Source organism: Trichosurus vulpecula, chromosome 5 (assembly GCF_011100635.1).
Source record: "Trichosurus vulpecula isolate mTriVul1 chromosome 5, mTriVul1.pri, whole genome shotgun sequence".
Taxonomy (NCBI): domain Eukaryota; kingdom Metazoa; phylum Chordata; class Mammalia; order Diprotodontia; family Phalangeridae; genus Trichosurus; species Trichosurus vulpecula.
The window spans coordinates 205,561,397-205,584,785 of record NC_050577.1 but is presented as its reverse complement, the minus strand read 5'-3'; the positions used below and the strand labels follow the sequence as shown (position 1 = coordinate 205,584,785).

Sequence of the window (23,389 nt, the reverse complement as noted above, 5' to 3'; positions counted from 1 at the left end):
TTGTGACATTGGCTATTCTCCTACCTGTCTGGCTGCTCCTAAGGCTCCTTTGTGGGAGAATCATGCCTCCTATTCTAAGGTGTGCCCCAGGCTTCTGTCCTAGGTCACCTTCTCTTTTCTTTCCACATATACCTTTCCTCTTAGTATTCTTATCAACAACCACAGGCTTAGCTATCGTCTCTATGCAGGTGAATTCATGTTCTTTATGCTTGGTCCTAGTCTCTCTTATGGATGCTAGTACTGCAACATCAACCATCTACTGGGCATCTCCAACCAGCTGTCCAATGGAAGGAAGGAAACAAGCAGACTACGTGCCAGGTACTTTTTACATGTTATCAACAATCCTGGGAGATAGGGGCTATTATTATCTCCATTTTATAACTGAAGAATCTGAGTCAGAAAAAGGTTAAGTGAGTTGCCCAGGATCACGTAGTTCATATCTGAGGTCACATTTGAACTCGGGTCTTCCTGACTCCAGACCTTGTGCTCTATCGTGCCACCAAGCTGCTTGAATGGGCATCTAAAATTCAACATGTCTTACCCGGAGCTCATCCTCTATCTGTTTGAGTTCCCCAAACTCCACTCTGATTCCTAACTTCCTTATTTCTGCATAGAATACCCATTACAGCCTCAAAGTCATCTTCCGCACTTCCTTTTCCCTCACTCCTCACATCCAGATCAATTGCCAAGTCTTGTCAACTCTACTTCCTTAATATATCTTGAGCAGATGTCCCCTTCTCTCCTCTCACACAGTCACCATTCTAATTCATTCCCTTTGCTTTAGACTGCCTCTTTTTTTTGGACAATATTTTATTTTTTCCCAATTGCATATAAAAACAATTTTAAACACATGTTTTAAAAAATTTTTTGAGTTCCCAATTCTCTCCCTCTTCCCACCCCTGCCCCGTTCCTGAGGCAGTAAACAATTTGATAGAGGTGATACACCTGCAATCATGCAAAACATATTTCCATACTGTCATGTTGTGAAAGAAAACACATTCAAAAAATCATGAAAAAAGTGAAAATACTATTTGCTTCAATCTGCATTCAGACTCCATCAGTTATTTCTCTGGAGGAGGATAGCATTTTTCACCAGGAGTCCTTTGGAATTGTCTTGGATCATATAATAGCCTCTTAATTAATTAATTAAGTCTCTCACCTTCAGAACTGTTTCACTGCTCATTCATCTTTTACCCAGGTGCTAAACTGACATTCCTACAGTAGAAGTCTTGACCATGTCACTCCCCTTCTCAGGAGCTCTCTATGGCCCATAGGAAAAAATACAGACTCTTTTGTTTGTCTCTTAAAGCCCTTTGAAACCTGCTCCAGCCCATCACTTCTCTCCTTCAGCCCTCCTTCAGACATTCACTTCAGTCACATATGGCTCCCCATAACAAGACATTCTATTCTTGTCTCTGTACCTTTTTACAGGCTATCTCCCCCATACTTGCCACACTTTCCTTCCTCACTTCTGCCCTGTGGGATACCTAGCTAGCTTCCTTCAGAATTCAGTGCCACCTCCTAGTGGTGCTCTTGATTCCATACACCCCTAAGCCCACTGTTCCCCCTTTAACATATAAAAGTAATACAAATCACTTTGAGTATATTTGTTTTCACTTATTTGTATATATGTTGGGGTCTTCCTCCCTACTCCCCTCTGCCCTGTAAAGTAAGCTTCTTGGGGGCAGGGACTGGTTTTCTCCTCCCTTCTCCCTGTATGGTCTCTGGCAAATGGTAGACACTTAATAACTGCTTCTTCAATTGAATAGTCAAAGGCAGGGAGAGAAGGTATCCCAGGGGTTTTGTTTTTCTTTCTTTTTCAATGGATGGAGGAGGGAGGAGGGAAAAATTCAGAATAGAAAATAAAATATGAATTGAATTTAAAAAACAATAATGACAGGAATAATAGAGGGGAAGAGATGAATGGGAGAGATATTGTAAAGATAAGAATAATAAGGGTTGGGGCAGCTAGGTGGCGCAGTGAGTAGAGCACCAGCCCTAAAGTTAGGAGGACCTGTGTTCAACTCCGGCTTCAGACAACTGACACACTTACTAGCTGTGTGACCTTGGGCAAGTCACTTAACCCCAACTGCCCTGCCTTCCCCCTGCAAAAAAAAAATAAAAAAAAAGAATAACAGGGGTTGGGTGAATAGGAGAGTGAGAAAATTAAAGACAACACCAAGGTTTATGGGGGATGGAATGAATGATGGCACCATTGATAGAAATAGGGAAGTCAGAAGGAGGGGTGTAGAGTACCTGAAGGGTGCTATGAAACAGAGATAATAATATTTGTAGCACATCCTTCACAGGGGTGTTATAGGGAAAAGTGCTTTGTAACTTTTGAAGTGGCATACAAATGTGAAAAAATTCTTTTTCTTATAACTGGATTAGTTTTAGAAGGATTGGACCATCCATCAGCCACTGTCAAGACAGGCATGGTACCCTAGGTAAAGTTACTTAAACTTGTTTTCTTAAGTTTCCCTTGGTTTTATCTATAATTAAAAAAAAACCATTAACAACTCTTGTCAGTTTTTTGGGTATTTAATACTTTGGGGTAGATCCATGATTTCACTGCTGGGGATGGAGGGAACGATAAAGATGCGACTCACGCCTTAACCCTCAGTTCATTTAGAGTGGATAAGCATTTACTAAGCACTTACTGTGTGTGAAGCACCATGATAGATATTGAGAATACGAATATGAAAAATATCTCCCCCTTTCTCCGTAGAGCTTACAGTCTAATAATGAGAACTCCTATTTATATGGCATTTTGAGGTTTACAAACTTTCCTTATAATGTCTGTGTCAAGCAGGTAGGTAAAGTAGTTTATTTATACTTATGGGAATTCAATTCAGGTCTCCTGACATTAAGAACTGTGCATTTACCACTGCATAACTCTTAGGGAGACTTGACATGTACGCAGACCACATGACATAGGGTAGAATGTGATGGAGGCAGAAGGGAGACAAAGACAAATGGTTTTGGGAACATTTGAGGAGGGAGAGAATGCTTTTGTTCGGGGTGTGTGTGTGTGTGTGTGTGTGTGTGTGTGTGTGTGTGTGTGTGTAGGCATCATGGAGGAGGTCGAGTATGAAGTGGCCTTTGAAGGAAGAAAAGATTTTGACAGAGATGGGAAGGAGCGTGCTCCAGGTGTGGGAGATGACTTGGGGGAATGAATACCTGTGCCATCTTTGTCTGTATTTTCCCATAATGTCTCCTTTGAGGGTCAACTTAACATGCTGGTATCACCTCCATAGTTATCATTTGTTTGTTTATTTTTTATTTTGTTTTGTTTTTGCATCTTAGGAAGGCATTAATGCAGCACTCAGGTGAGGGAGTGGACCTGTGGTTACATTCATATGGGAAACTCCCCAAATGAGGAAACTCTCTCTACTAATGTAGGTCAGCACCTTCCCTATGACTTCTAGTCTCATAGAATTACCCAGAGTTCTAAAAGGTTGTGACTTGTCCAAGTTCACAAAGACAGTATGTGTGTTTATGTTTGGGGGGCAGGTGGACTTGAACCCAGACCTCTCTAGCTCTGTATTCATATCACCCACTACATGGCCTTTTGCCTTTGGATAAATGCAAAAAAATCAAATAGTCCACTTTGACCTATGGTCTCCCTTAGATTATATTCCTTATCCTCCACAAAGTAAGGTCAAAAGATTATAGTCTTAAAACAAATCTCTGTCTCTCTCTGTCTCTCTCTCTGTCTCACTTTCTGTCTGTCTCTGTCTGTCTGTCTATCTCTCTGTGTTTAAACCAGATATTGTTGCAGATTCCAGACCATGTGATTGTGTGACTATCTCCATGAATGGATTAGACAGTGGATAGTAAAAAGAGTGAGAAAATGTGCTTTATAGATGGAAGCAGGGAAAGATTTTTCTCTCCCAAAACAGGGTACTTATCTGATGGCCTGTAGGATAATTTGTAGTTCTTACATTCATTTCCTCCTGGAACAGAAAGCAGGGAAGGGAGCCGAAGAGATCTAGTCCCTGAAAACTCTCTAAGTGGCCAGACATGATAGTTTGTTGAGCCTACCATCTGCAGGCTATCTTATTCTGAAAGGATACTAAATAAATGTGATATGCAAGTATGTATGTGGTATCTTTCTTTTCTTCTTCCTTTCTTCCTTCTTTCCTTATGGGATATGAAGCTGCCAGTATAGATCATACTCTGACTCTCCCAGGTTCTGGCTATAGTTTCAGAGGTGCACAGTAGAGGAGTCACCTGCCATCACAACATTCTACAACAATGCATCTTGGTGCCATTAGGGAGCAAAAGTTGAGGGGAGGGAGTAGTAAAGACCAAGTCAAGAAAGAAGACAGCACAGCTGAGATCATTTGGGTAGGGCAAGTCTTGTAGAATAAGGGGCAAAAAAGGCAGACTATCTTTTCAAATACCTTTCCTGTCCAGACCTTGGCAGGTATCAAAGCCTTTGAATTCACTAGTGATCAGGCTAAAGTACAAATTGTTCTGGGACAGGTGACACAGGGCCACCTTTATACCAAGGTATAAATTACTGAGAACAGATCCTGGGGAGAGTAGGTTTTGATAAAGGAGAGGAGCTCTGGGCCACTGAAACAGAGAAGAGGGGGGTGACTGGTAGTAGAAGAGGCAGAAATAGAATGGGGCTCCCCCTTTATGGAGGTACTGACTAATTCACAGTTTTGCGTAATAAACAATTATCAGGTTTTTGCACAGGTGGGCTTTTCTCCATTTTTTTCTTTACAGTTGTATAGGATGTCAGTTGGGGGTAAGTGGGTCAGGGTAAGGAAAAGGCACAGCAGTATCATACAGTTTAGCCACTTAAGGCCCTGTCCAGTAGCCTGGCATTATGGAGATTCCCTATCTGTGGTGAAGAACTGCTCAAAGAATATGAAGGGAAATAAAGATTCTTCAGGTCAGGTGTGAGGCCAATATGGTGCCCACCTCCTTCCCTGGATATCATTAGATACACTACAAGCCTGAGGGAAAATGGGCAGACCGAGGGATTGAGTTTTCTACCTTTGTCTCTGTCTCTCTCCCTCACCCGCCTCCTCCCCTAACTTCCTTGGCTAAGTTCCCACCAGGCCGCCTTGCTTAGGCCCCACATACTTCAAACCCAGATCTCTCCACCTGGCTTACCTCCTGGAGCTGAGCTTCCATGCTGTCTCGTGCACCCGGATGGCAGGGGACAAGGGGGTCCCATGGCCCTCCACTGTGCTGACCGTACTGGGGTAACCGGTGGGACAGGGGAAGCGGCCCAGGGCAGTGTTGTTGGCGTTGTTGATGTTGGCATTGGAACCAGAGGATGAGTAGCTGCTGGGAGTGAATGTGGAGTCCACTAGTTTCTCATGGGATGGTGACTCCGTGTCGCCTTGGCTGTTACCCGCCTTGTTGATATGCAGTGGGCGCTGGGTGGTGAAGGTCTGGGGGAAGGAGCTTCGACCATCGCTTTGGTAGTAGCTGACATGATTGCCAAACAGGCCACCGGCCCTCTGTAAGCAAGACAGGGTAGGAGTTGGGGAAAAGATAATGTTCCCTCAGCTGTCTCCTCCCCCTCCTTTGGAGAAATAATCCTCAATCAGAATCCCAGGGGCAGAAAAATTTTGTCCCCATCATCCACTTCTGGGGTTGCATGAAGTAGGAACTGAAATGCTACAAAGGAACAGGACCTTCTCACTTAGCACAGTGCTTGGCATATATAGTTAATGTTTAATAAATGCTGGTTTATTGACTAATTGACATGCTCACTCAAGAGCGAGAGGATCCTGCCCTTTGTGAAATAACTAGGAGAAATAAAAATGACAGAATTAAAGGGACAGAAGTTAGAGGCTAACATGCCAATAATTCTAAAAGTTGTCTAGGGATTTAAAAAATAAACCCTTTAAAGAGAGTGATGACTTTCAGGCCTGGATTTGAAAAGTATTTCCAGATGGTCTGCCTGAATATCAATCAGGTTCTTGGTTGGACCCTGAGCCAGTGATGGGGAGTAAAGTTAGATTTCAAGAGGGGGAGAACCAATAGACTCATATGGTTATATTTTTCCATCCAGTCTGGGAAGATAATAAAGACCAACAATCTGCTAGGCCATATTGTTCAGATACAATCTGTCCTTCTCACAGGACGTCCCTCAGAGAGTTAAAGAAATTCAGCCAATATTCTCTCCCAATAGTCTGTTCTTGTTTCGATAAAATTAAAAAAAAAACTTCTTGAAAGCAGGTATTGTTTCATTTTTGTCTTTGGATCTCCAGAGCCTGGCATAGTGCCTGGCACATAGTAGGTGCTTCTTAAATGCCTGCTGACTGATTATTCTGGGTAGATGAGTGAATGGCTATTAACAAGTTGGTTCCTTTTTTGACACCAGTATGTACTAGAGCTTTGATAGGAGGGCTTTTTCAACTTGATGTATTCTAAAAACAGTGAAATTATATGAAGCCTTGATAGTATGGTCTCCAGCAGAAATCTGTTTCCCTAAATCAATTTGCTTTTGATTGAGGAGAGAAGGGAAGGAAGGGAGTCCAATAGGACATCGTGGCACAGTACAAAGAACACAGAATTTGGAGTCAAAGTAACTGGGTTTGAAATCCAACTCTGCTGCTTATTGATTGCCTGTGTGACCCTGGACAAATCACTTAAATTTTATGCACCTTAGTTTCCTCATATGTAAATGAAGGAGGCAGAATCAGTGATCTCTAAGATCCCTTTAAGTGTAAAATCTATGAGCCTATTTACGAGGCTATAAGAGTTGGGGGAAGAAAAGGGAAAGTAAAAAAAGGAAGATGGGAAGATGATGATGATGAAACAATAGTCTACTTAACCTGAAGAAGGACCTCCCCTACATCTTAGTCTTTGCCAAAGCTCCGGGACGGAGGTTGTTTGGAATGAGTCCTGACCCAAATATAGTCAGGAGCTCTTCTTTGCTATAGAGAGATTCCCCTTGAAAGTTCCACCTCCAAGTGCAGAGGAAGAAACCATTCCCTGCATAGGGTACACTCCTCCCAATCTAGGAACTGATTCTTTCTTCCCCATTCCCTCTCACCACTCTAGTTGGAGGTAAGTGCAGGGTGTCGCTGGATTGGAGTCTGAGAGGGAGCAGAAAGTAGGTGGAGCAGATGAGGAAGAGGATGGGAAGAAAAATGACAAGAGTCCAACACACAGCAAATCAGGCCTACTCAGTTGATTGTTCTGGTCTGTCCACTTTTAAAAAAAAAACGGTGTATTAGAAATCTGTGCTGGAGAGTCAGGCATCCACCTACCCTAAAGATGTCATCTTCAGAGGCAGCAGAAACAGCTTCCTTCATAGCCTTGTCCAATTCCTCCTCAGCTGTCAGGTCCCCAGAGATGGCCCGGCGAATCTCTGGTCCGATGTCATGCAGTGTACGAAGACCAGCCTAGAATACAGCCAAGGGGTGTGAGGACTCTCTTCCATATTAGCCTCCCACATCCAGGTTACATCAAGCTAGCAGTCTCTCTATTATGTCGACTCCATCCTTAACCAAACCAAATCTACTGCTCCTCTGTTCAGCAGGTGATCTGTGTGTACCTGCTTGTATAGTTTGTGTGTATCTGTCTGTCTGTCTGTCTATCTGTCTATCTATCTATCCATCCCTCCATCCACCCATCCATCTTATCTATCTATCTATCTATCTATCTATCTATCTATCTATCTATCTATCTATCTATCTATCTGTCTGTCTGTCTGTCTGTCTGTCTGTCTGTCTGTCTGTCTGTCTGTCTGTCTGTCTGTCGCTTTCTCTATCTATCTATCTATCTATCTATCTATCTATCTATCTATCTATCTATCTATCTTTCTATTTGTCTGTCTGTCTGTCTATCTATCTGTCTGGCTATCTGTCTATCCATCTTATCTATCTATCTATCTATCTATCTATCTATCTATCTATCTACACACACATATGGCTATATCTGTCTGTATCTTTTCTTTTATCAGCTTGTGTTCATATTGAAAGTAGCACCTAGTACAGTGTGGGACCTTCACTGAAAGTTAAATGATCTGCTCCAGATTGTAGTCCAGCTGTACAGACCTGTGGAGGGGAGAAAGCTTTCTCTCCCCAAGTCTAGTCTAGCTATTGATTGACAATTTCTATAGTGAGGTACCTACAAAAGTGACACAGCAGAGGAATAGGGACAGCCATATATCATCTTTGGGATATCCCACATCCTAGGATGCACATGGTTCTTTCCAGAACCTTCAGAGGTGAGAGTAGGGTGGCATGTCAACCTTTAGAGAATTTGTAGATTAAAGGGAAGCTTTCAGAGGGTTTGGAAACCTCTGATGTCTTCATTCTGCAGGGCTGACCTTGAACCCACAGGCAACAGGATCATATTTAACAAGTGAGAAGAGTGAGGATGAGGAAGAGGAGATCAAGTCTGATGGGTATGCTAATTCTTCTCTTTAGCCCAGAGGCTCTTAACTTTTGGGATTGATTTCAAGAGGCCATGAACTAGGATAAGAAATAATTTTTATTTTTATTAGCCTTCATATGAAATTTAGCATTTTATTAGCCTTTGTCTGAAAGTTGGCATTTCCTTCAATTATGAATTAAAAAAACCCAACCCATTATTCTGAGAAGAGGTCTATAGGCTTGTCTTTTCCAGACTGCCAAAGAGGTCAATGACACGCAAGAAGGTAGAGTATCTGCTCGAATTTCTCACCTGTAGAGACAGTGCATTCCTTTGGGAGGGCTTGCCCACTAGGCCTTGCTCTTTGCGCTTCTTAAATTTTCGGAAATACTCTTGGATCAGGAAGGTGGCGTAGAACTTCCCAACAGTCACTTCATCATCTGAGAAAGTTGTGTAGTGCCAGGGGATGATGAGAGGAAGGTTTGGGAGGAAGCAAAGTTAGTGTAGGCAATAAGCAATGCAATTTCACATCTACTGTCAATAATTTCAGACTAATTCTCATTATGTTCCAAACTCTCAGAAAGCTGAAGGGGATCTCAATCTAAGGCCCTCATTTTACATATGCCAAAACTAAGGCCCATGGGAGTTAAGTAAATAGCCCAAGACAGCACTTTGGGTCTTCAAAAAGGGAGTAAAAGGAAGGGAAAAGACTAGAGCCTAGATCTGGCTGCCTTTCCCCTCCCTCTCTGAGCTTATTTTCTAACTGGAAAGCCTGAGTTTTCCTACCATTAAATGAAACTATGTCCTCCAAAGTTACCAATAGTCTTTTCTCAATCAATCAATAAGAATTTATTAAGCACCAATTACATGCTAGGTTCCATACTAGATGCCAGAGATACAAAGACAAAAATGAAATGATTTCTGCCGTCAAGGAATTTGGGAGGTGGTGGTGACACAAATAAGTAAATAGCATATGTATTACATAGATATATACACACACTACATGTATATTTTATACGTATATATGTATGCACACTGTATTTATGTATACAGACTATATTTACACATACACACACGTACATATGTATACACATTACATACACATGTATAGGTATATATACATACTATACATTTATAGATGTATATGTATACATACCATATATGTATAATACAATATATGTACATGCATATACACATGGTATACATGTATACATACTATGTATTATAGATGTATATTTACATTCAGCATATATAATACACTATAGATGTGTATGTATACATACTATATATGTATAATATATGTGCACATGTCCATGCATATATGCATGTATATATTATATATGTTTATATAGCATATATTTATAGATATGTATTTATACACACTATATATAATACATTATAGATGTGTATGTATACATACTATATATGTATAATACAATATATGTATTGTATATATGTATACATGTTATATATGTATACATACTATATACTTATAGATATGCATTTACACTATAAATGTATGTGTGTATACACTACATATGTATAATACTATATTAATACTATGCTGTACATAATACTATATATGTACATATGTACATACATAGGTACATACGTTATATGTGTATACATACTACATATTTAGAGATGTATATTTACACACACTATATATAAAATACAATATAGATGTATATTATACAGACATTATATATGTATGCATATTATGTTTATGGAGGGGGGAAGGCAGGGCAATGGGGGTTAAGTGACTTGCTCAAAGTCACACAGCTAGTGTGTCAAATGTCTGAGGCTGGGTTTGAACTCAGGTCCTTCTGACTCCATGGCTGGTGCCACCTAGCTTCCCCCATACTACATTTATATATATACACACACTATGTATTTTATGTATATGTTTGTATTTACATATGCATATTTTTGTATTCACATATGCATTTCTGGCCTGGAGGACAGCTTTATGCAAAGGCTTGGAGATGAGCGATGAAATATACAGGGAGCAACAAATGGGGCAGGTTGGCTGGGACTGTACAAAGGGAAATCATATGCAATAAACTTGAGAAAGTAGACTGGAACCATGTTGTGAAAGGTTTTAAATGCCAAAGAGTGGAGGTTTTATTTTATTTTAGAGGCAACAGGAATCTAAACTTCCCGAGCAGTCGAATGATTCATCCAGATTTGTGCTTTGGCAGCTGTGTGGAGGAGGGAGAGCCAATGCAAGAGACTGAAGGCTGGGAGAATAATTAGGAGATTATTGCAATAACCCAGGTGGAAGGCGATGACAGCTTGAATAAGGGTGGTGACTGATTAAACAGAGAGTAGACAGATGTGACATATTGCAGAGGAGAAATCTACAAGACTTTTGCAACTGATTAGATACGGGGTGTGAGGGAGTGGGAAGAACTGAGGGCGATTCTGAGGTTGCAAACCTGGGAGATTATAAGAAAGGTTGCCTTCAACAAAAATAAGGAATTTAGAAACAGGGAAGGATTTGGGAGTGGAGGCGGGGAAGAATTAGTTTGTTTGAGACATGTGGAGTGCTTATGGAACATCTTGTTAGAAATCTCATTGGTGACGTGGGATTGGAGCTCAGGAAACTAGGGCCAGATGTATAGATCTCTGCAGCCAGATCTCCCAGTTGTTAGTGCCCTTTCCACCCGAAATGATCACATATTTATTTTGCATATGTTTTGTATTTATTTATTTGTGTACCTGCCATTTCTCCTTCTAGATGTAAACTCCTTTAGGGTAGGGACTGTTTAATTTTTGTTTTTGTATCTCCAGTGTCTAGATGTACCTGGTATATAATAGATATCTGATAAATTCTTCCTGGATGAATGAATCAAGACACCCAAGATCAGACGTGATGTATTATTCCCTATTTGAAGGTTGGGCTAGGCAACTCAGAACCTTGTGTGGCAACCCCTCCCCTCCTGTCCCCCCATTCCCTGCCCTGGTCCCCAATCAGGCTCCTAAGAGAAAATCTTAAGCATCTTTCCTTCCCTAAGCAAGCCCCTTCTTCAAGAGAATGGGGAAGGGGAATGGAGATTTTCAGGCTAAATCTGGTGAGATCTGGATGCCCTCTCCTGTTTCCCTACTTTCCTACAAGCACAGCCCATAGATGGTGAAGTGATGGTACTTTTGGTCTGCTACAGTCTCAAGGGAGCATCATTCCCATTCCCAAACAAGATCATTCAAAACTGCCCAGGTCAGTCTAGGATGAAGTAAATTATTCTGGACAAAATAATAATTGAAGAGACTTTTTCAGGGTCAAGCTTCCCTAGAAGATAAATGGAGGTCTGTCTAATTTTCTGTGGGAGAACAGTTACTTTCTGGGCTTTCGCTAGAGTTCTGCCTGTGGCTGCCACTGCCTAGCATCTTGGGATCAAAGGAATCTGCCTGGCGTGCTCCACAGAAATTTATCATTCCAGTCTCTTTAAGAGGGCTTCCAAGCCCCACAAAAAGGATCTGGAGATACTTTTCTCCTCTATGATCCCCCAGGTCTACCGGATTCAAGACCACTCATTTAAGCACTTTCTTTCTGGGACTCCAAGGAACACTAGAGGAAAAGTGGATGTTCAGGAAGAAAAACCACTGCAGTGGGAGAGAGGAGGGAGGCCCTCAGCAGAGCACTTACCACCAGCCGGGGGAACCACTTGGTCTAGGAGCTTCATGCTAGTCCGTTTCCAGATCTTTTTGATAATTGCTCGCAACTCTTCATTGGCTTGTTCCAGGTTCCCTGAAAGAAGAAGGATCAAGAAAACACTGTCAGCCCTAGGGGAGGGCAAGCCTAAACCAGAAGGTGACCAGTGGAATGGGTGCCAGTGGTTTCACTCTAACATGTCACATACACATATTTCTTTCTTTTTCCTTTTTCTCTGTTCATCCCCCAACACACACACACACACACACACACACACACACACACACACACACACACACACACCCCACACCCCTATTACTACTACTACTACCATTTACTTTTGTTCAGTTGTTTTTCAGTCATGTCTGACTCTTTGTGAGCCCATTTGGGGTTTTCTTGGCAAAGATACTGGAGTGGTTTGCCATCTCCTTCTCCAGCTCGTTTTACAGACGAGTTAACTAAGGCAAATGGGTTAAGTGACTCGCCCAGCGTCACACAATTAGCAGGTAGCTGAGGCTGTATTTGAACTCAGGTCTTGCTGGCTCTAGGCCTGATGCTCTATCCTATCCACTGTACCACTGCTGCTACTTTTCCCTTAAGAGGCATAATAAATAGTTCAGGGGAGAAAAGCACTGATCTTAGAGGCAGAAGATTCTGAATGTGAGTCTTAGCTTCATTACTTCCTAGCTCTGTGACTCTAAGCAAGTCACTTTACCTCTCTATACCTCTATATTCCCCATCTGTAAGGTGGGGATATTACTGTTCTATCTTGTATACATTTTGTGAGGGAAATACTTTGTAAACTTTAAAGCCTTATTTGAATAACATTATTTCCACTTCTTCATCTTCCTGTTTTCTTTCCCTCCTGCCTGTACCTTTAGCCCAGTCAGGGGGACCCAGTGATGTGACTTACTATCTCTACAAGTTGCACTTCTGAGTAAAGACATTGCTGACTGCTGTCCTAGATGGTAAGAAACTGCGAATTCCTTGAGGGCAGGAACTGCCTTTTACCTCTTTTCTGTATACTCGGCACTTAGCACACACCTGGCACATAGCAGATACTTAATAAATCTGTATTGAGTCGTTAGTGAAGATTCCAAATGTGGAGAGCAATAAATGGTACTCATTATATTGACTGTCAAAACAAAAATGGAGGGAACTAGTTTTTCAGGGCCATATTTCTCTAGAAGGTAAAGTGGGGTTTGCTCAATTTACTGTGTGAGAAATGCTTTGGGTTCTTCTTAGATTCCAGTGGACCATCATGTTTGCAGAAAATGAGTAATGATGGTCCCAGAAAACATGAAAGACCAAATTCTGATTGGGGAAAGTAAGAAAAAAGTCACAGTGAATTATTTTTCCAGGCCAGGGAAGTTTAGGAAGACAGACAGAGAGGTCTTTGGACACTGAGGCGGGCACTAGCCAGGAACACAGCTCAGTAGCAGAAATGAGATACATTTAAACACCTAGGGATAGTAAGGAGGCTGAGACTGCTGGGGTAGAAAGAAATCCTAGGGAACCCCTGAAATAGTGCTGGGAGCACGAATGAATGTCATCTGGCAACTCTGTTGCCCACAACCCAGTTCCAGGTAACAGTTCTAGAGTGGAGATTAATGGTCACAAGCAAGCAAGGTTCTCATTGTGTATGGAGTAAGGAATAAGTTTCAGAAGTTTAGCTGTGTGGCTCTGAGCCCAAGAGCAGAGTAGGGACTCAATTCTAAATTTTAGTCCTATAGCCTGCAATGGAATTAACTTTCCATTGGGTTAACAGTGACTTCATCCAACATCAGTCTACTAAAACACAACTATGTACAATCCAACATAACCAAACCTGGATCAGAATCTTATAGAACTTGGACTAGGAAGTTGATGAATAAATGTTTCTTTGGGTCATAGCACTTTGGAAGCACTGACAAACTTGCAGTCCCTGCCTCCCTGCCCACTTTCCCCAACCCCTGAGTGGTAAAAGCAGTAGAAGGGCATAAAAAGATAAAAACTCAGGCCATATATCTTTCTCCAAAGTGAGCAGAGCCAAGAAGTAAGCTGGAAGAATGAGCAAACAAAGAACTTGACCATAAAAAATACTATGATGACGGGGAAGCTCAAGACACAAACACAGAAAAAGACAATGACTTGGAAACATCTAAAGCAAAGACTCAAAGAAAAATGCAATTTGGACACAACTTCAGAAGGGATTCCTAGAAGAGTTAAAGAATAATAAAAAGGCAAAAAAGATTTTAAAATTCAAATAAGAGCTATAGAGAAAAAAATGGAAAAAGTAATAATATCCAAGAAAATCATAAAAAGAAAATGTACAAAAAAGATTCAAACCTTACTGAAGAAAATGACTCCTTAAACATTAAAATTGGTAAAATGGAAGGTAATGACTCCACAAGGCATCAAGAAATAATAAAACAAAGTCAAAAGGCTGAAAAAATAGAAAAAAATGTGAAATACCTCATAGTAAAAGCGAACGACTTAGAAAATAAGCCAAGGAAAGCTAATTTAAGGATCATTCAACTACCTGAAAGCCATGAACAAAAAAAAGAGCCTAGATATCATATTTCAAGAAATCTTAAAAAGAAAATTACCCAGATCTCTTAGAACCAGAGGGCAAAGTAGAAGTTGAAAGAATCCAATAAAACTCCTAGGAATGTTATTGCCAAAATTCAGAGCTTTCATATCAAGGAGAAAATACTGTAAGTAGTAAGAAAGAGATAATTCAAGTGCCATAGACCCATAATCAGGGTCATATAAAATTTAGCAGTCGTGACTATAAAGAAATGGAGGCTATGGAATACAATCAGCAAAACTGACTATAATCCCATAAGGGAAAAATGGATATTTAATAAAATGGAGTATTTTTAAGCCTTTCTGATGAAAAGATCAGAGTTAAGCAGAAAATATGACATGCAAACATAGGCCTCAAGAAAAGCAGAAGAAGGCAACTGTGAATGGGAAACCATAAGGCACTAAGCAAGGTCACATTGTTTTCAATATACAGAAGCAAATGATCATAGATTTGTATGAACTGATGGAAAGTGATGTGTTTAGAACAAAGAGAATGATTTATAGAGTAATAGCACTATAAAATACTTGGGAGTCTACACGCCAAGTGTAGGAACTATATGAATACAATTATAAAATGCTCTTCAGAGGGGCAGAGCCAAGATGGCGGCTGGAAAGCAGGGACTGGACTAAAGCTCTCCCCCAGGACCCTCCAAACACCTATAAAAATGGCTCTGAACAAATTCTAGAACTGCAGAACCCACAAAATAGCAGAGGGAAGCACAGCTCCAGCCCAGGACAGCCTGGATGGTCTCTGGGTAAGGTCTGTAGCATGGAGCTGGAAGCAGAGTGGAGCAGAGCCCAGTGTGAGCTGTGCCTGGACCAACCAGACCAGGAGCTGGGCAGAGCGAGCCCTAGCACCCTGAATCAATGAGCTGTGGCAGTCACCAGACTTCTCAACCCACAAACACCAAAGACAATAGAGAAGGTTAGTAGGAAAAACTGTGGGGACAGAGTGAAAGGAGTTCATGGTTTGGCCACCGCCCCAGGGGCAGCGGAGGTGGTGCAGCTCTGAGGACAGAACTACAGCTGCAGTTGCTTCTGGCCCCAGGAACACCTTATGGGAGAAATTAAGTGGCGGATCACAGCCTGAGTGCAGAGCCTGCTTAGATCTGAGTCCCAGTCTGCATTGGTGGTTCTTGAGGGAGGAGGAGCACTGGTGTGGCAGAGCTTGCTGTGTAGAAATAGCTCTGAAAACAACAGTAGAGCCCCTCAAGCTTGGGACAAAGTGCTTTCCATTCTACAAGCAGTCACACTCTGACGAAAAGACTCAAGGGTCAAGTAGTTGGCTGGGAACATGGCCAAGCAGCGAAAACAGACTCAGATTCAGACTCAGACTTTGGAATCTTTCTTTGGTGACAAAGAAGACCAAAACATATAGCCAGAAGAAGTCAACAAAGTCAAAGAGCCCACATCAAAAGCCTCCAAGAAAAACATGAACTGGTCTCAGGCCATGGAAGAGCTCAAAAAACGATTTGGAAAAGCAAGTTAGAGAAATAGAGGAAAAATTGGGAAGAGAAATAAGAGTGATGTGGGAAAACCATGAAAAACAAGTCAATGACTTGCTAAAGGAGACCCAAAAAAATAACACCTTAAAAAAATAGATTAACTCAAATGGCAAAAGAACTCCAAAAAGCCAATGAGGAGAAGAATGCCTTGAAAGGCAGAATTAGCCAAATGGAAAAGGAGGTCCAAAAGACCACTGAAGAAAATACTACCTTAAAAATTAGATTGGAGTAACTGGAAGCTAGTGACTTTATGAGAAATCAAGATATCATAAAACAGAACCAAAGGAATGAAAAAATGGAAGACAATGTGAATTATCTCATTGGAAAAACCACTTACCTGGGAAATAGATCCAGGAGAGATAATTTAAAAATTATTGGACTACCTGAAAGACATGATCAAAAAAAGAGCTTCGATATCATCTTTCAAGAAATGATCAAGGAGAATTGCCCTGATATTCTAGAGCCACAGGGCAAAATAGAAATTGAAAGAATCCACTGATCCCCTCCTGAAAAAGATCCCCAAAAGAAAACTAGGAATATTGTCGCCAAATTCCAGAGTTCCCAGATCAAGGAGAAAATACTGCAAGCAGCCAGAAAGAAACAATTTGAGTATTGTGGAAACACAATCAGGATAATACAAGATCTAGCAGCTTCTACATTAAGGGATTGAAAGGCTAGGAATATGATATTCCGGAGGTCAATGGAGCTAGGATTAAAACCAAGAATCACCCACCCAGCAAAACTGAGTATCATGCTTCAAGGCAAAATATGGATTTTCAATAAAATAGAGGACTTTCAAGCTTTCTCAGTGAAAAGACCAGAGATGAACAGAAAATTTGACTTTCAAACACAAGAATCAAGAGAAGCATGAAAAGGTAAGCAAGAAAGAGAAATCATAAGAGACTTACTAAAGTTGAACTGTTTGGTTTACATTTCTACATGGAAAGATGATGTGTATAATTCATGAAACCTCAGTATTAGGGTAGCTGAAGGGAATATACATACACACACACGCAGAGGGCACAGGGTGGGTTGAATATGAAGGGATGATATCTAAAAAGATAAAATCAAATTAAGGGATGAGAGAGGAATATATTGAGAGAGAGAGAAAGGGAGAGAGAGAATGGGATAAATTATCTCGCATAAAAGTGGAAAGAAAAAGCAGTTCTGTAGAAAGGGAAGAGGGGGCAGGTGAGGGGGATTGAAAGAATCGTGCTCTCATTGGATTTAACCTGAGGAGGGAATAACATACATACTCAGTTGGGTATCTTACCCCACAGGAAAGAAGGAGGAAGGAGATAAAAAAGGGGGGATGACAGAAGGGAGGGCAGATAGGGGGAGGAGGTAATCAAAAGCAAACACTTTCGAAAAGGGACAGGGTCAAGGGAGAAAATTGCATAAAGGGGGATAGGATAGGAAGGAGCAAAATGTCGTTAGTCTTTCACAACATGAGTATTGTGGAAGGGTTTTACATAATGATACACATGTGGCCTATGTTGAATTGCTTGCCTTCTTAGGGAGGGTGGGTAGGGAGGGAAGAGGGGAGAGAATTTGGAACTCAAAGTTTTAAAAGCAGATGTTCAAAAAAAAGTTTTTGTATGCAACTAGGAAATAAGATATACAGGCAATGGGGTGTAAAAATCTATCTTGCCCTACAAGAAAGTAAGGGAAAAGGGGATGGGGGGAGTGGGGTGACAGAAGGGAGGGCTGACTGGGGAACAGGCAATCAGAATATATGCCATCTTGGAGTGGGGGGGAGGGTAGAAATGGGGAGAAAATTTGTAATTCAAAGTCTTGTGAACATCAATGCTGAAAACTAAAAATATTAAATAAATAAATAATGATTTTTAAAAAATGCTCTTCATACAAATAAAGATAAATCTAAGTAATTGGAGAAATATTAATTACTCATAGGTAAACCAAATCAATATAACAAAATAGAAAACTACCTATAGTAATTTACTTATTCAATGCCATACCAATCAAACTACTAAGGAATTACTTTATAGAGCTAGAAAAAATAATAAAATTCATCTGGGGGAACAAAGGGGAATCAATGAAAAAGTGGGAATGAGTGGGGCCTAGCAATACCAGATCCAAAACTATATTATAAAGATGTAATTATCAAAACAATTATCAAGAACTCACTCTCTGACAAAAAAACTGATGGAAAAACTAGAAAGTAGTTTGGCAGAAACCATGTAGAGACCAACATCTCACAATGTATATTAAGATAAGCTTGGACATAAAAGGTTATATCATAAGCAAATTAATGGAGCATAGAAGAAATTTCCTATCATATCTATGGGTAGGGGAAATGTTAATCGCCAAAGAAAAGATAGAGAGATCCACAGGAGGTAAATGGATAATTTTAATTACATAAATCAAAAAGTTTTTGTAAAAACAAAACCACTATAGCTAAAATTAGAAAAAAAGTTGAAATATGGGGGGAAAATCTTTGAAGCAAGTTTCTCTGATAAAGGTCTCATTTCTAAAATATATAGGGAACTTAGTCAAATCTACAAGAATAAGAGACATTTTCCAATTGATAAAAGGTTAAAGGATATGAACAGGTAGTTTTCAAAGAAAAAAAATCCAAAGCTATCAATGGCCATATGAAGAAATGCTCTAAATTACTAATAATTAGAGAAATGAAAATTAAAATAACTCTGAGGTACCACTTCTCACCCATCAGATTTGCTAAGGTGACAAAAAAGAAAATTACAGATACTAGAGGGGGTTTGGGAAAATAGGTATACTGTTGGTTGGTTGGTTGGTTGTTGTCCTTCATTCTCAAAGTGGGCAAATATGACATCATTATGTTAGAGGTGAATTACAGTGTGTCTGATTGTAGTTGATCAGACCAGTACAAGCTTGGAATGCTTTACCAAGGTTGGGCACAAATAGTCCATGTGAACATTTGGGGTGGATTCTTTAAATTTGCACATCTCATTTCTTTTGAGCTGTTTCAGTTCTACTTTGCTCATAGACCACAGCATCTTCTCTGATGTGGGCACGTGATGCTGGGTGGTCCTGTGCCAGTGTCTCCCATGTCACACAATCAATTCCAAAGTTATTAAGAGAGACCTTGAAAGTGTCCTTGTATCGCTTTTTCTGACCACCATTAAGCGCTTGCCCTGTGTCAGTTCTCCATAAAACAGTCTTTTTGGCAAATGTACTTTTGGCATTTGAACAATGGCCAGCCCATCAGAACTGCACTCCCTGCAGTAGCTTGAACACTTGGCAGTTTCATTCAAGAAAGGACCTCAGTGTCTGGTACCTGCCAGGAGATCTTCAGAATCTTCCCAAGACAATTCAAATGGAAGGGAATCAGTTTCCTGGCATGGAGCTGGTAGACTGTCCAGGTTTCATAGGCATACAACAATAAAGTCAGCACAATGGCTGTGTAGACCTTCAGTTTGGTAGTCGGTCTAATACTTCTCTCCCACACTTTCTTTCAGAACCTCCCAAACACAGCTGGCTATGGCGCTGTGTGCATCAGTATCCGAACATACATTCCTGGAAAGTATACTGCCAAGGTAAGTGAACTCATCCATACTGTTCGAAACTTCCGCGTTTGCTGTAACTGATGGTTCCACGTATGGATGGTGTGGTGGTGGCTGACGGAGCACCTGTGTTTTCTCAGTGTTAACTGTTAGGCCAAAATTAGCACAAGCAGCAGAGAACTGATCCATACTTCATTGCATCTCAGTTTCAGAGGCTGCATTGAGTACACAATCATATGCAAACAAAAAAATCATGCACCAACACTTTTTCCACTTTAGTCTTGCCTGTAATCTTCTCAAGTTGAAGAATTTACCATCAGTGCAGTAGCTGATCTTGATGACATGCTTGTCCTCACTGAAGGTGTTTGACAACATGGCTGAAAACATCATGCTAAAAAGCACGGGAGGAAGCACACAGCCTTGTCTTACTCTACTGATGGCTGAGGAAGCACGAAATCATCGTCCATTATCCAGAACCTAGGTAAGCATGTCGTCATGAAACTGACATACAGTATGGATGAACTTCTCCAGGCAATCAAATTTTGACACAATCTGACATAATTTTCCATAATCCCTTGTGACTTACAGTATCAAAGGCCTTGGTCAGATCTACAAATGTTACGCACAGACCTCTGTTCTGCTCCTGGCATTTCTCCTGGAGTTGTCAGGCAGCAAATACTATATCTACCATTCCTCGGCCCTTTCTGAAGCCACACTGGCTCTCAGGTAGATGGCCATCTTCCAGGTGAAGGATCAACCTACTAAGAAGGACTTTGGCAAGAATATTGACAGCAATGACTAAGAGAGAGAGCACCCCTCACCCCCACGATTGTCACAGGACAATCTATTTCCTTTACCTTTACAGACGTGGAAAATGGAAGTGTCCTTGAACTCCTGGGGGATAACCTCCTCTAGAAGGATAACCCATAAAATTTCAGTCAACTTTTGTATGAGCAATGGATCCCCTATTTCAGCTGAAACAGAATCAGAACTAGGTGCTTTGCCACATAAAAGGAACCTAATGGCATTCAAAACTTCGAAACTTCTTCAGTTGGAACTTCATCTAGAGAGGGATTAACTTTCACCTGAGGTAAATGATCAATGACTTCAGCATTGATTGATGATGGTCTGTTGAGAACATTCTGGAAGTGTTCAGCCCATCTCCTTAGGATCATGTCCTTATCACTAATCCGTGTCTCCATCGGCACTGAGTAGTTGAAATGCACCATAGGTCTTTGGCCCATAAATAGCCTGCAGAGCATTGTAAAAACACTTTGGATTGTTACTATCAGCATAAAAGTGAATTTCATCTGCATTCTTACTGAGCCAAGGATCCTGCATCTCTCTAAGGTTTCCTTGTACTTTACTTTTGATGGAATTAAATGCTGCCTTCTTAGAGATGCATGAATTATCCTGCTGGCAATTTTTCATTTAGCAGCTTCTGAATTTCCCCATCCTTTTCATCAGACCGGTCTTGTTTGTTTGTGAGTGTTCTGACCCAGATGAGCAAATAAAGTGTTATACACCAAATCTCTGAAAGCTGCCCACTCCTTCTCTGCTTCACTGCTGCCAATTGGGTGTTGGTTCAACTTTCTCTCCAAGTTAGCCACAAACTGTTTCCATTTCTTGCTCTAATCTGTTGACACCAATTCTTCTGGTAGTCATTTTACCTTGGGGCTGCCTCTTTTGTTGAATGCAAATATTCTTGGAGAGGATAAGTCCAGCACTCTGTGCCACACGTTGCCTTCGTCACTCTCACATCCTGTCTCCACTCTTTACAATCACATAGTCTATTAAATGCCAGTGTTTCCTGCAAGGGTGTATCCATAAAGTTTTATTGCATTTAGGTACATGGACATGGAAGGCAGTGTTGGTGATGAGAATGTCATGAGAAGCACAAGTCTTCAGTAGTAAATGACCATTGCTGTTGCTGTTTCCAACTCTATTCCTCCCAAGGACTTCCTGCCATGTCTCATAGCCCGAGCCTGCTCTAGTATTAAAGGCATCCAGAATTATGAGCTTGTCCTCTTTTGGCACATGGATGATAAGGGTCTCCAGGTCTTCATAAAATCTTTCTTTGACCTCATCAGGGTTCGTCATGGTGGGAGCATAGGCACTGACGATGGCAGCACGGCATTTTCCTGCGAGTGGCAATTGCATTGTCATGAGCCTGTCGTTCACTCCTTTTGGCAGGCATACAAGCTTGTTGACTAGATTAGTTTCGATTGCAAAACCTACGCCAGCTTCATGGCGCTCCCCTTCACTGCAGTCACTCCAGAAAAATGTGTATCCATCTCTGACTTCAGCAAGCTAGCCTTCATTTGCCAGCCTTGTTTCACTTAGGATTGCTATTTGGATGTGATACCTACTGAGTTCTCTCGCATCAAGAGCTGTTCATCTTTCAGGTCTACTGGATTTTGTGTTGTTTATAAGGTGAGTGGAATCATCTTTGCAGAAGTTTTCATACCTTTTTCTTTCGTGTGTGTTTTGACCACAGGGTGGGATCCCCACTGGCTGCAGTAATCAGATCTGGGTTGGATAAGCAGACAATTTTTAAGGCACCTTTTCTAGCCCTTTCCTCACACCAGGGGGTGTCGGCAGTGAGATCTTTAAAAGGCTGCTCAGACACCCAGGGGGCTTCTGAATCCCAATGCTGCTTCCAGTGATAAGGTAACCCTATGACCTGGGCTGCCTGTGTGCAGGATTGTGACTGCAGCTCCCAGTGTATCTGCACCTGTTGCTTGGTCACTTGCCTGTCACCACAGGATGTGAAATAAGTAAAAATCGTAAAATGGTATGGTTGATGTCTTTTGATTCATACATAAATTAAATTTAAGTGAGGCAGAGCTCCATGAAGTTATCAGCCTCACTCTCTCTTCCTGAGTCATCACAGTCCATGGCAGGACAGAGTCAAGATGGCTTGAGATACAGTTGATGACCTTGGTGTCTTCGATGCCTAACTAACCTCTAAGTGCTCCACAATGCCTGTTTTGGCTGCCTTCATGGCTGTTGGAATAAATTGTCTTCATCCATTCATTCCACCAGGGGAAGTCTTCACATGCTTGAGGTAGATATACCCCTAACTCACCAATGGGTTTGAGATCCCTTGGTTACCCTCAAACTGCTTTAGCCCATCTGCTGAAATGGTTTACTGGGGTATGGCCACTGTACATGCCATGGCTTCTTGGAGCCACAGGTGAGAGTTAGGTAGATCAGGTGGACATCAAACATGGAAAGCAGCCCTTGCACCAGAGGTACTAGTCTGAACACACCCTACTCCATCCTTTACCAATAAATCCCTTGTCCCCTTGTCCTGTTATTGATCAATCCTTGTCAAATCCCAACCCTAGATTATTCCTACCATCTGCCTTCCTCAATCCTATTCATGAGGTGTTGAACAAAGTTGAAAGAAATTGCAAAATGTGCTGATTGGTCCTACTACAAATTTATGTTATCTAATCTTAACTGGGCCCTCACTGTAGCAAGGCGAACATTTAATTCCTCCCTAATTGATTTGTTATCCAAATGTCCACAGTAGCTGGTCCAAACTATCTCCTCAACCTTACCAAAGCATCTTCTCCCTCAATTCTCTCAGCTAAGGCCCTCACCTCATACTTCATTGAAAAAATTAAGTTTATTCAAAATTCTCATTTCTTCCCTCCTCATTTCATGTCATTCCAATATATTCAGACTACACCAATGACCCAAGAGAATCTAGTCCCAATATCTCTTTTATTCTGGTATCAGATGAAGAGGTAGCCGTTTTCCTTTCTAAGATCAAACTCTTGGCATACACTCTTGATCCC

General features: G+C 41.2%; 1 protein-coding gene across 4 annotated transcripts in view; it reads right to left on the bottom strand.

Moving 5' to 3' along the window:
- The window catches only part of CACNA1C (calcium voltage-gated channel subunit alpha1 C), a 1,048,429-nt gene that overhangs the window by 16,288 nt on the left and 1,008,752 nt on the right, over window positions 1-23,389 (bottom strand). For all 4 annotated transcript variants that reach the window (XM_036758696.1, XM_036758693.1, XM_036758694.1 and 1 more), the window contains 4 exons: window positions 11,999-12,100; window positions 8,665-8,792; window positions 7,245-7,379; window positions 5,131-5,483 (listed from right to left, as the gene is read on the bottom strand). In XM_036758696.1, the coding sequence (XP_036614591.1) occupies window positions 5,131-5,483; window positions 7,245-7,379; window positions 8,665-8,792; window positions 11,999-12,100 (718 nt within the window). The remainder of the gene's footprint in view (window positions 1-5,130; window positions 5,484-7,244; window positions 7,380-8,664; window positions 8,793-11,998; window positions 12,101-23,389) is intronic.